The sequence below is a fragment of the Colius striatus genome, chromosome 17, assembly GCF_028858725.1.
Source record: "Colius striatus isolate bColStr4 chromosome 17, bColStr4.1.hap1, whole genome shotgun sequence".
In the NCBI taxonomy this organism is placed as follows: Eukaryota; Metazoa; Chordata; class Aves; order Coliiformes; family Coliidae; genus Colius; species Colius striatus.
Window position 1 is genome coordinate 7,892,959 of NC_084775.1, and position 13,527 is coordinate 7,906,485.

Consider the following 13,527-nt stretch of genomic DNA (forward strand, 5'->3'; position numbering starts at 1 on the left):
TTTGGCTTGAGCCGCCCGCATGATACAATTTGTGTGCGTGGGTTTTCTCGGAGGAGCCTGGTTGAATCTGTTTTGTGAGCATCCCCGCACTGAAGGTGAGAAGTCAGCACACAGCTGGCCTAACGCGATCAGCGGGTACGGGATGGGACCGACCCGTGCCTCCAGCGGCAGAACATCGTGCGCGGGCTTTGGGCAGGGGTGCGTTCCGCTGCCGTGTGGCGCTGGGTCCCACCCGCGGTGCGGTGCGGTGCGGTGCGGTGCGGTGCGGGGCAGCCGCTGCCCCCGGAACGGGAGCGGGGAGGAGCGCGCGCCGCGCCCAGCCCCCGCGTTCCCCCGCGCCGCCAGGGGGCGCTGTTGCGGGCGGGCGGCGGCCGGGGGGCGGGGCCGAGCTGAGGCGGGCGGCCGCGGGGCTGGGGGCTGTCGCGCCGGTTCGCCGCGGCCGTGCCGCTGCCCCGCGCCTTCCGGCGCCGTGACCCGGCACTGCAAGCGCAGCCCACGGCCGCCTGGTGAGGCGCGGGGCGGCGGCGGGGCCGGGGCCAGGCTCCCGCAGCGCGCCGGGCGGGCCTCGCAGCCCGCAGGGTGCGCCGGGCCGGGCCGTGGCGGGCGGTGGCGCGGCCCCTTGGGCCTCTCCGCCCTGGGTCCGGCTGCTGTTTAAACGCCAGGGCGAAGCTGTCCGCGGCCGTGCCCCGCAGCGGAGGTCTGGCGCGGCGGCGGAGGGGCGGGCCCGGGCAGCGGCAGCCGCGGAGCGCCGACGGGAGGCCGCTTGTCCCCGGCGGCCAGGGGCTGCGCGGTCTGGCGCTCGCTTGCTACTTAACGTCGCAGATTTTTACCGAAGGCGGTTTTGCGGCAGACCTGTTTTATGCTTGCTTCCCCCAGGCCGAGGACTGGCTTTCGCGCATGAGCTGCGTGCCGTGGTGTCCAGTGACCCCAAACTGTATCACTAAGCGCTGTGGCACCGTGTGTCTCCCTGGCTGAAAATGAAGACTGTTCTGATGGTCGCGGAGAAGCCTTCTTTGGCTCAGTCCATAGCCAAAATCCTCTCAAGGGGTAGGAAAGAAAGCATGTCGGTTTAGTCCTTCTGCTTGTTGTGTCAGGGTCGAAGAGTGCCCAGCTCTGCTGAGGAGGAAATGAGTGTTCGTTGCCTCGAGGCAAACTGTGGGATGCAAAGGTGACCAGATTGTGCTGCCGATGAAGTGAGGCTGGGAAACACCCTGGCCAGTGACTTGGTTGTCTTGGGGCAGCTGCCACCTGGGAATGGTGGCTTAGGACAGGTTGCAGTTCTTAACTGCACAGAGTGTGATCCTTCACAGTCTGTGTATTCTTTATATGCCGATCCTGTTCAAGAATAAAGGAATCTGCTTTTCATATTTTATGCAGTTGGATTGTGTGTTAGTGCTTATGGTTTCTAGAAGGTGCTCATCAAGTAGCAAGTTTCTGTTCTGAGATATTTGAAGCTATAGTAAATATTTTCTGAATCTCATGGAAAATAGAATGAGTTGAGTTTAACTGTAGCGGCCTAGAAGACTACCTGTATTTTCATAAGGAGTTCTGGGTGGGAGGGAAGGGCTGGGGAAAATAATGAATAGTTTAAACTGAAAGTGAAATATGCTTTTAAAAAGTCTAAAGCGATAATGAAATAAAGGCATGGTCAAGGAGCAGAATTTTGTGATCAGGAGGACCCCTAGAAATGAGGGAAGGATGTAATTTCACACAAAATAACTTATTTTGATGGTGTTTCTTAATGCTGTTGATATTTATGATCTTATTTTCACAGGAAGCATGTCATCTCGCAAGGGACTGAATGGTGCATGCTCTGTCCATGAGTACACTGGATCGTTTCTAGGACAGAGTGCCCATTTCAAGATGACATCTGTGTGTGGTCATGTCATGACTTTGGATTTCATAGGTATTTGTTTAGGACATGTTTTAACTGATATGGGTTCTAACACTGTGAAGGACTTCTAATAGGAAAATACTACTTGTGGAAATAATTTGGGAAGAGTGTTAAACCTGGTGAGGAAAGGGGGATGGAAGGATCACTTGTTCTTGATTTTTTGTTCCCTAGTTCTTTGACTGAATTCTTGCACCACCTTGGATATAACGATAATAGCTTTCAGTGCCTGAATTATGTCCCTGGAAAATGAGGGGAGATGAGGCTCCATTTGCTAGCCATGGAGATGTTAGAGTACTTTAAAAGATGATTAAAGAATGCAGAATGCAAAGGAGTATTCTCTAAGCATTGTAGTGTATGACTGTAAATAGAGATGTGGTAAGGATAATGTGCAAGAATCCCTGTCACCAGCTTGCTTTGCAGTGTGGGACTGCTGTATTTCCTCTAATCATAATGACCTCACAAGTTTTATGAGGACTACTTTTTGAGGTGGTTACACAGTGCTTTTAAGAGATACAGTTTAACATAGTTACTATACAGTGTTGCTAAAAATTACTTCAGGAAAATGAAAGTGAGCAAATGCATTGGCATGAGAAGGTGACACGGGATGTTCTGTGGCATAACAGGGCTGAGAGACAACTGCATAATGAGCAGTAAAACAGCATGCAGTGTGCACATTGTGTGTGCACTGTGAAAACATGGAAAAATAGTTCCCTTCCCCTGATGGGGAGTTGTATAAACAGAAGGTGTTTTAATAGCTGATGTCAAAATTTCTGAAAAGCGTGTAGTGGTGGGTTTTTCTCCTTCATATATTTCAAAGTTGTAGATGTAGTTCCCGTGATGCTAAGGAGTCCCTTGATACACAGTAAAACAAGGTGTCTTAGGGTAGAAAAGTTTCCAAGACAAATCTCAAAAGCCAAGTCTTTTCCAAAGTAATATTTTTTGCTGTTGGTTGGGTGAGGTTTTACAATGCAATATTTAGAGCTTTACCTAATATACTTCTGCTTTTCAGGAAAATATAACAGCTGGGATAAAGTGGATCCAGCAGAACTTTTTAGCAAAGCTCCCACAGAAAAGAAAGAAGCTAATCCCAAACTGACCATGGTGAAGTTTTTACAGGTATCCTTTCTTACAAGATCTATTTGAGATATATTTTTTTTTTTCCTTGGAATTACTTTTCTTTCTTTAATTTGGAGCACATTCTGTTTTCAAGGATTTGTTGTTCCTGTTCTTCCTCTGTTGGAGGAAGCGAGAGCTACGTTTTTCATGTTAAGAAAAATAAGAAAAATAGAAACAAAAAGTTAACAGTTAGGAGGTAGGTCTGGTTTTTGAGTTGCTAAAGAACTGCCCCAATTTTTCTCACAGGTGGAGGGAAGAGGCTGTGATTGTGTTGTCTTGTGGTTGGATTGTGATAAGGAAGGAGAAAACATCTGTTTTGAAGTAAGATTTCCATTTTTAAGTCTTAAAATACTATAGTATTTATCTGAGACATGCAATACTATCAGTGTATTGTTTTGTGGATATACAGTAAAATTCAAACTGAGTGGAATGAACTTTTAAAGGCATGAAAGGCCTTAGTGGAAAAACACACGTGCTTTTGAACTCTTGACGTGCCAGTTAGAGAGAGTGTTGTTTCATAGCCATTGCTATTGGAGATGAACAGTAAGGTCTCTTAAGTGTTCAATCATTTGAATATTTGAGAATTGGTCTACATTTCACAGCTGGAGTAGTTGTTTTGCTGTTGTTATAGAGCTTGCTCTCTACTATCTTTAGTTCATTAAGCAATTAGACTCTTTTGAGCATAGAGGCCACTTTTAAATGTATGCTGGCCACAGGAACATGGACTCTTAACATAAAAGGTGTAGAACTAAGACTTTGGTGTGCAAAGGTGTTTCTTAACATCCTATTTACAGAAGTCTACTAAATTAAGAAAATGGTGAAACACCAGCAGATATTTTGTGGAAAGTGGTTTGTTTTTTTTCTTTAGAGAGAAAAACTGATTTAAGCCTTTACTTTTCAAATGGTCTTAAAAAATGCTTCTGATCTTTATTAGGTTCTTGATGCTGTTCTTCCTGTTATGAACAAACCTCGTAGCACTGAAAGGACGGTTTATAGAGCTAAATTCAGTTCTATTACTGACACAGACATCTGTAATGCCATGAATCACTTGGGAGAACCCAATCGCAACGAAGCTCTTTCAGTGGATGCCCGCCAGGAGCTGGATCTTAGAATTGGCTGTGCCTTCACAAGGTGACTATATAGATTACAGGCAGTTTTATGAAAAGTTCAGGAATACTGCTCTGTCCAGAAAATATATCTTGGAACTCTAGTGGCTATCTCTGCTCAGCACCAAACTGAACAAAGAAAAAGAAACAAAAAGTTGTGCTATGGCTTTAACTGAGCTATGTAACTGCTATCAGCAACAAGTGTGTCATCTCATTTAATGTTTTTTTCCCATATTTCTTTGGGAAGAAATGGGATTCAATGAGGCAAAGTAATGATGACTTATTAGCTGAAAGAGATGACATTTCTCAGAATGCTTTTTTAGCAATTTCTGATTGACTTAATAGATTGCTCATATTTGTATGAGTTAATGAAAACTTGCTTTTCTTGAGAATGAGAATATTAATGTACTTGCTTTGTTTTACCCCTCTAGGTTTCAGACTAAATACTTTCAGGGGAAATACGGGAATTTAGACAGCTCCCTCATCTCCTTTGGGCCATGCCAGACCCCAACACTTGGATTCTGTGTTGAAAGGCATGACAAAATCCAGTCATTTAAGCCTGAGACATACTGGGTGTTACAAGCTAAAGTAAGCTTTACAATACTTGTTTGTCTATGAGGAACATGGATTTTAACCAAACAAATGCATTTATGTTTTCGTTTTGTTCATTCATAAATTTGAAGCTGCTGACAAGAATTCACAATGCCTACAATTTACTCATGTGTTCTCATTCAGTTCACATGTGTGTCACCAGTCTCTTGAGACCGGATTCCAGGATGTCAGTTTTGTATCAAAGTGGCTATTGTCTGCTGCTTACAAGAATTCTTCTGGTGCTAACCATCTAAGCTTAGACTCAGCCAAAAAGACTACTTAAAATGGTGTTCTTTTGTTCCCTGAGGTCCTTGGACTGTCTGTGTTGTTAATTTGAATCCAGAAATTAATTAGGCTGCCAACAAACATTGGCATTGCTGACTATTGGAATTTTAAAGCGAATGAAATCCTCATTGTGTTAATTGGCAGTTGAGTCCTCTGAATACTTTGGCAGCTTGTAGCAGTTTATAGCATCACTGCTGTCCAAGCTCTGAGAGCAGACCAACCAACATGGTTTTACTGCTTGTGATCACAAGGATTTTTTTTGCACAAATAAGGGATAGATGGTAAAAAGTTGCCATATTTAGATTTTGAAATTAGAGAAAAAATATGAGATCTGTTGTCCCATGTCATCTCTCCTCTGATGTGTCTTGTGTGCCATGCTAGGAAATACTTGGTGCCTGTTCTCGGAGAGTTTTGTACTTTCTCATTATTGGTTACTTCATATTTATTTTTGTACATGGGACTTGAAAGGTGACCTAGGCACAGTTTAATACAAATGATTGATTTTGCTAAATCAAAATTGTAAACTTGGAATTTCTGCTCATTTCAGCCTTTACCATTCCTAGTGCTAAACCCAGGAATAGTATTTCCCTTAACAGGAGGAATAATTCCAGTCATTGCCCTGACCCCAGTGCTCCATCTTTCTCAAAAGCCCCTGTGAAAAAAGAGCACAACTGCATGTCTGAAGCACTTGTGTCCTAGTGCAGGTGTTATTAGAATTTGCTTGCTGGGTAATTGTTGGAAATGTGCATTCTCACACTTCTAGTAGTAGCATTGATGGGAATGTTTTGTTTTGTTTTTTCTGGTCCAATAGTTGAACCCTGAGAAAGAAAGTTCTCTCACTTTGGATTGGGATAGAGTGAGGGTGTTTGATCGTGAGGTTGCTCAGATGTTCCTGAATATAACAAAGATGGCAAAAGAAGCAAAGGTAAGAATATTTACTATTTACTGGAATATTTACTAGGTAGAATGTTTACTGCTATTTACTAGGTATATGAACAAATTTCATATGATGTAAATACCATTTAAGGTTTCATTTGCTACATATTGGATGATTTTCTTGTTTTAGTTAAAGAAGATAACTCAATTTTGTCCAAATGAAAACAAAGGGCAAGATACTTTGTTGTAGTTGATATTGTGATACTTTGGTCATTTCAGCAGAAGTCTCTTATTAATATTGACTTTGGAAGTGATTGTTGTTCATGATAGGAAGTCTTCATTACTAAACCTGCTAACAAATATTCTTCAGACCTCTTATTTCCCATGAGACTTTTTATAAATCAGAATTTAATTACTGATATGGCAGGATTCCTGCAGTTAAATTTTTAATCATGTGTATGGTACAATCTTTAAATCCAATTAACTTTGAATTCTGCTCTGCTCAATACTTGTTTGACAGTGTGTTTGGATTTAAGTGCTTATAGCTGTCAAGGCTCAAAGATTGGATGAAGCTTTTAAAAATCTGTGTCCTTACAGGTAGGATAAGCACTGAATCCTTGTAGAACTGAGGTAAGTGGGAAGTAAAGATAGCAATAAGCTACCTTGCTGCATTCCTAGTTATAGGCCTGATCTAGTCTACAGCACAAAGGAACCTTAGGACCTTAATTTGAGAATTTGGTGAGATTATCTCCCATCAGATTTCCTAAAGTAAAAATATATTGGTGGTTACTGTTTTAGGAAAACAAAGCAGATAGGACAAGAATAGATAATATGCCATATGTTGATAGGCATGATTGAAAGTATACATAGTTTTTATTTATATCTATATAAATACATACATATATATACATATACAAGTTACCTAACTGCAAGACTTTAATTGGAAAATGCTGTTTTCTAGGTAGAATCTGTGAGTAAAAAAGAGAAGGTGAAGCAGAGACCACTGGCTCTGAACACAGTAGAAATGTTACGAGTGGCCAGTGCTGCTTTAGGTATGTGTTTTAAAGCAAAATATTTTGGCTTCTCAGGTGAATTAATCAAAGACATATCAAATATAGTTTGATATCCTCCTCTCCCTATAATGCATCTTTCTGGGGAAAGGGTCAAGTTTAGAAAGCTTGTCAAAAGTGAAATGCTGGGTAAGATCAAGATGACACAAGTCTTATGGTTTATTAAGACCATGATTTATTTAAATGCTTTGGTAATGTCTACTTTCAAGAGCAGCAAGGAAATCATAATCTCGGTGATATGTAGATGGTTTTTGTTTTCTCCTATCTCACCTTAGGAATGGGTCCACAACATGCCATGCAAATAGCAGAGCGACTGTACACTCAGGGTTATATCAGCTACCCTCGAACAGAAACGACACATTATCCAGAAAACTTTGACTTGAAAGGATGTTTGAGACAACAAGCTAATAATCCTTACTGGGCAGAAACTGTGAGTATATAAAGCAAAACCTCCAATAACAGATCATTTTCTAGTCTGTGCTTTAGAATATATCTTACTTGGAATATTGAGTGCTGTAGGTCTTTAGAAACAATAAGTGTCTGTTGTAGTGTTATGAGAAGTTTCTAAACCTGCTGAGAGACCTGTTATCCACTTCAGACAGCCTGTTTTCTCTCTGCCTTCACCCAGGTGAAAACGTTGCTGTCAGAAGGCATTAATCGTCCAAGAAAAGGCCATGATGCAGGAGACCATCCTCCCATCACCCCCATGAGAGCTGCAACAGAAGCAGAATTAGGTATAGGCACATTCAGTACTGTTGGAATATTATGTAAGGAATTTAGGTCCTTTAGGTACAGGAGCCAATTTGAAAATCCCCGAGTTTCAACAGCAAATATAGTCATTTGAATGGCAGGAAGTGAGGAGATAGCAGACTTTATCCTGACTTCTGGTGACGGTGAAGTTCAGAGCTGGTTGGCTCTTCAGTAATTGATCCTAGGGATCATAGCACTGCTAAGAAAATATGCTGAGCAAGACTAAGAATTAGAAGCTCTTTCATAGCAGTGTAATCTTTCAACTATTCCATTTCCTCTTTGTAGATTGTGAATAAGGAAACTTTTCTTTGAAAATGAACCTATACTGGTGTGAAGTAGTGTATTAGAGGATCTTTTGTGGGATTTCAAGCTGCCCAGTGTGGCAGTTGCCACTAGAGTCCCAGGGGGATTGGACTAGATTTCTAAAGGTCCCTTCCAACCCCTACCATTCTGTGATTCTATGGTTCTAAACCATTCTAATATTTTGGGATTTAGATTAGGATGTGGTCTCCAGTGGCACTAAGCAGCATCTGCTAAACAGTAGCTGCTTTAATTTTTGTTCATATGTGTCTTTTAATGAAAAAAGTAAAATCTTTTCTGCTTTACCCTCTCATTCAAGCACGTTGTGAAACTGGGAGATGGGCTGGCTAAATGGACAGTCCCTCTCCATGAGCATCTGCAAGGAGCTCTTGTCTGTGTGACATGGTGATTATATGGGAGAGAAATTTTAAAGGATGGACTCTTGAATGTTATTTTCTTTTAGATACCAGTTTTTCCTGTGATACCTATGGAAATCTGGTACCTTTTAGTGCAGATTTTATGCAGAGCTGCAGGACTTGGGTTTTGTGTGTAAGATGTTGTTTCTCCTCAGGTGGAGATGGATGGCGACTCTATGAGTATATAACAAGGCATTTCATTGCCACTGTCAGTGCTGATTGCAAGTACCTGCAAACCACCATTTCTTTCAGTATTGGTCCTGAACGTTTTACCTGTATTGGGAAAGTGGTAACTTCACCAGGTAAGACTAGTCAGAGAGTAAATAGTTAGCTACAGGGATTTTTTTGCCTATCAATACATTGAATGGATATAAAAGTGAAGCTTTGGGGACAAGTACAATTTTGAAGGTGTTTTTGAGCTGTCAAGACCAGACACCAAATCTTTGTTTTCATTTACGTACTTCAATTAAAATAGGAAACATCTCATTTTTCTTTTAGTAGTCTCAGAGACTTAATTCCACCTTTGCCAGTGTGAAAAGCAGTCTTTTGACAGCCTTTTGGGGCATAACTTGCACAAAGGCAAATTTTTTTTCTTAGGCTTCTGTAGAAGAACATAGCACCACCACTGAGATTTTTATGGTGAGCTGGCTTAATAGTACTTATTACATTAATATAACTTGCTGTTTGTATTTCCTTTTTAAGAAACTTGCCATTCATTCTGGTACTGTGCTCTCATTCAAGGGAAAGCATTTGTTTTTTTCTGTACATCAACCCTTACTCAGGTCACACAGGAAATCCATCTGACACAATGTAGTGAGAGATACCATCCTGTGATACTGTATTTCCTCAGTATACCTACACTCAGAAATATTTTGCATGGTATGGCAGCCTCTTTAATTTTAACATGGACCACACTATACAGAGATCAGAAACGTACACATTGGCCTTTTGAAGCCTGTGGAATTTGCTCTTGTTATTTTTGTTTGTTTCTTTGCCTCCAGGGTTCACAGAAATTATGCCATGGCACAGCATCCCATTAGAAGAGAGCCTTCCCCACTGTGAGAAAGGAGATCTTTTTCCAATTGGTGAAATAAAATTGCTGGAAAAGCAAACCAGTCCTCCTGATTACCTGACAGAAGCAGAACTTATCACTCTGATGGAGAAGCATGGCATTGGTAGGAATCTGATTAATTATCCTGTAATGTATCCACCAAGAGTGCAGAGCCTGAGTTGCTCCTCTGAACTGTGTCTGGTAGTGACCTTTTAGTATTCATTTGGATAAGTTAAGTAATAACCTCTTATTTCCTTCAGACCACAATGCCTGTTGCTCCTCTTAGCAGATGGTAGATTATCTCTTTCCCCACATTCCTTTTCCTTTCTTATCCTTATGCCTAGTTTCTGGCCAAAGCAGTAACCTTTCATAATACATTCTTATCACTTCTCAGTCAAACAGCTTTGCTGGTTCCAATAGTCCTTACTTTTCTTTTTCAATATGACTTGTTTCCTTTGCATATTCATAAATTTGCCCAGTCAAAAGACAACCTTTTATTCCTCTGCGGTTTTCCAGAATAAGTGATAGTGAGAATAGGTGTTTCCCCAATAGCAATTGCTTGGAAGAGAAAAAGAATTGAGGTTAGAACATGTTTCAGACTTCTCAGAACTTCAAAGGAATGTCAGTTTATTGGAGAGAGAAGTTATCTACTGGGAGCTGGGTAACAGTAAGAGGGTATCTGAATTTTAAGCAGTCTCAGGAACTCTATAGTTTGACATAAAACTAGAGAAGTCTGCAGTGAGTAATTCAATTAAGACTTTGTTTTCTTCAGGATGGGTATATTGTTTTCCTTTGTGTGGCAGGAACTGATGCAAGTATTCCAGTCCACATTAACAACATTTGCCAGCGGAACTATGTCACAGTGGAGACTGGTCGGAGACTAAAGCCTACAAACCTTGGCATTGTTCTGGTTCATGGTTATTACAAAATAGGTCAGTTAAGTTCTCTTTGCTTTCCATCCTCTTACTTTTTTTTCCTTTCAGTATGTCTAGAGTTGTTGTCTCTGCATAAGTAGTATTTCGGTCTGAAATGATACCTCTAGGAAGGTATTACTAATTCCAAAGACTATAATAATTAAAACTTGTTGGTTTATTTCTGTGTCAGTTTATATATGGACAGTTTCCTACCCTCATTTTTTGATCATTCATTGTTGTTTCTCTGTTGCTGCTGTCTCTGATTTTCTGTTAGATGCAGAGCTGGTTCTTCCTACAATCCGCAGTGCTGTAGAGAAGCAACTCAACTTGATAGCTCTGGGTAAAGCAAATTACCATCAAGTCCTGGAGCACACTCTTGACATTTTCAAAAGGAAATTTCACTATTTTGTGGATTCTATTGCAGGTAAAACTTTTTACATGTGAAGGTCCCTACATTACTTAATTGTTGCAAACATGCCAGTAGAAAATGCTTATCTTTTAAGTCCCTTTCAGAGGTTTAGGCTTACTGAGAAGTTATGTCAGGGCTGGAAATTTCTGGTCAAATTAAGTTGCTCTGCAAAAGGAAATGGACTAAATCATTGCTTCAAAACTCTACTTCAGATTTACTTTGTGACTCTGTATTGGTGAGTTTTCAAAGACTTCAGACTAGCTGAAGTACTTAACATTGTGTCTTTGTGGGTGCTCAGTTTAAAGCGCTGTGCATTTAAAAAGCTTTTGTAAATGCGGAAAAGAGCAATGTGAGTAAAATGCTTTCATTCTCACTTCTTCACAGGTGGTGTAGATGATCTTTAGCAAGGTTTCCTCTTAAGAACTACAATTCTAACATTAAATGTGGTTATCTGTTTCACAGGTATGGATGAACTGATGGAAGTGTCTTTTTCACCCTTAGCTGCCACAGGTAAACCTCTTTCCCGCTGTGGCAAATGCCATCGTTTCATGAAGTATATTCAGGTAAGTAGATACCTCATGTGTGGTGTTTATATTTCATTTGCTGGGGGGGCATTCAGCAGGAACCTCGTTTCCATTCTTGAATTCTATTTCCAGGCCAAACCCAGTCGTCTGCACTGCTCTCACTGTGATGACACTTACAGTCTCCCACAGAATGGTACCATTAAACTCTACAAAGAACTGCGTTGCCCTCTAGATGACTTTGAGCTGGTGCTGTGGTCATCTGGATCCCGAGGAAAGAGCTACCCTCTCTGTCCATACTGCTACAACCATCCTCCTTTCAGGGACATGAAGAAAGGTAGGAATTGTGTAAACATACAGGAATTATCCTCACTTGAAATAAATTGGTTGCAGTCTATACAGTGTGCTTTTAATTTAGTAGCTTTTAATTATTGTTGCTTAGCATAAAGTACTATTCAAATTAGATACCTAAAATTCTTGTCAAACTTGCTGGCCAAAATTTATGAGTTACTTTTTTTCTTTATAAAAGTATTCAGAAATAAGTTAAGAAATGAGTTTATATGCACACACAGGAGGTCACCTCTGTAACACTCAGTGTGCAGTGAAAGAGACTGAGATTCTGATACATTGTGAATTGTGAGTGTGCTTAGTAGGGATAGGACTATAGATTAAAATCAGGGCTTGAGAATGTTTAGATACTAAGATAGATGATGTGTCAAAAGCTGTTGAAAGATAGAATAAGAAATATAGGTTGCAGTTAGTTGGGTAACTGAGACCAAAACGTACTTCAAGTAATGCTTTGAAGCTCTTGAGTATCACGAGCTTTTTGACTTCTTTTTATTACCATATTTTAATTGAAAACGTCTTCTACTAACTGTATAATGTAAGTATAAAATAGCAGTTAGTTAGGAGACATACATTTAACTGGAAACATAATTAGTTTTCATCACTAACATGTCCCAACTGCTTTTACTGTGAGTGGCACTAACTGGCAATTCTGAAAGCCGTTATAGAGAAATTTGTTTGAGCAAGGGATTAGTCTGAACCTGTGAAAAGGTAAGTTGCCATCTGAGGAATGGTTCCATTCTTCAGTGATTTAGAAAACCTACAATATACAAAGCTGTCTTTGGCTTCTGTGTCTCTTCCTCCAAACTGGGTGGTGTGGGTAGTGATACAAAGGGTTCTGTGCTACGATTTTACTCTTCTTTCACCAGGAATGGGTTGTAATGAGTGCACCCACCCCACGTGTCAGCATTCCCTTAGCATGCTTGGGATTGGGCAGTGCGTTGAGTGTGAGAATGGGGTTCTGGTGCTAGACCCCACGTCGGGTCCCAAGTGGAAGATGGCCTGCAACAAATGCAACGTGATCGTGCATTTCTTTGAGAATGCCCACAAGGTGCGAGTGTCGCCAGAGACCTGCGACCTGTGCGATGCAGCTCTCGTGGATGTAGATTTTAACAAGGCCAAATCTCCTCTGCCTGGTGATGAGACCCAGCATTTGGGCTGTGTGTTCTGTGATCCTGTGTTTCAAGATCTGGTGGAGCTAAAACATGCAGCCATGCGGCACCCCATGCACCGTGGGGGACAAGGGAAAAGGCAAGGTCGAGGAAGAGGTAAAGGCCGGAGGCCTGGGGGAAGACTCAATCCAAAGAAACCCAAGGACAAAATGGCAGCTCTGGCTGCTTACTTTGTATAATTGCCACATTGGAGAAAAATAAACTTCTTATAAAAATTTGCTTCTCTTGAAGTTAGTTTTTAAGTATTTTTGATCTTCACTGATTTCCTGTGCTTGGAAAAGGTAATAGACTGTTGTACACCTTGATTTAATCACAAAACAAATTCTTGTGGATGATCAGGCAGTAATTGAGAAAAGCCTTTAAGCTTTTATTTAGAATTCACCAATCCAAGTAAGGCTCACAAATGGTATGAGCCTCCCAAAGTCTGCCTAAACTGTTACTGGGGCTGGTAGAATGATAACAAAATTTCCCACTTCTGCCATTTCTGGGGCTTTTGTCAGCATAGAAGTGCCAGGAACATAAGAGCTGTTTAAGATCAGTGCTATGCTGCTGTTGTGTTTAGGTATCAAATGAGATTTGTTTCTTGAATCCTCTAAAATAGGAAATGATTAGTAGCTGTCAGATTTTCAAGTTCCATCTGCAAGAGCAGGAGCAGTACTTCACATCTGTCACTCTGCTGCTTAAAAGAATAATGCCAAGAGCCCTACAAAA

At 41.1% G+C, this 13,527-nt stretch overlaps 1 protein-coding gene across 3 annotated transcripts; it reads left to right on the plus strand.

Annotated features, from left to right (window-relative positions):
- The first annotated feature begins 408 nt into the window (after positions 1–408).
- TOP3B (DNA topoisomerase III beta) lies at positions 409–13,035 on the plus strand. 3 transcript variants are annotated; one of them, XM_062010166.1, is made up of 18 exons: positions 409–506; positions 877–1,047; positions 1,775–1,906; positions 2,904–3,010; positions 3,257–3,331; positions 3,945–4,141; positions 4,548–4,704; positions 5,804–5,917; positions 6,830–6,920; positions 7,214–7,368; positions 7,567–7,672; positions 8,560–8,706; positions 9,406–9,579; positions 10,259–10,387; positions 10,644–10,793; positions 11,241–11,341; positions 11,435–11,636; positions 12,514–13,035. In XM_062010166.1, exons 2-18 carry the CDS (start codon positions 978–980, stop codon positions 12,993–12,995), a joined length of 2,589 nt encoding a protein of 862 aa, XP_061866150.1. In that variant the 5' UTR covers positions 409–506; positions 877–977; the 3' UTR covers positions 12,996–13,035. The 3 variants fall into 3 exon arrangements, with proteins under 3 accessions (XP_061866150.1, XP_061866151.1, XP_010202476.1); XM_062010167.1 differs by lacking the exon at positions 409–506 and adding an exon at positions 559–697; XM_010204174.2 differs by lacking the exon at positions 409–506 and having other exon boundaries at positions 708–1,047.
- Positions 13,036–13,527: the final 492 nt, after the last annotated feature.

What these genes read in the sequence shown, in the direction of transcription:
- TOP3B (XM_062010166.1), top strand. Translation starts at nt 978, where the DNA reads ATGAAGACTGTTCTGATGGTCGCGGAGAAGCCTTCTTTGGCTCAGTCC. An exon ending in AGTGGCCAGTGCTGCTTTAG is followed by an intron (nt 6,921 to 7,213) that starts GTATGTGTTTTA and finishes ATCTCACCTTAG; the next exon opens with GAATGGGTCCACAACATGCC. An exon ending in TTTCAGGGACATGAAGAAAG is followed by an intron (nt 11,637 to 12,513) that starts GTAGGAATTGTG and finishes TTCTTTCACCAG; the next exon opens with GAATGGGTTGTAATGAGTGC.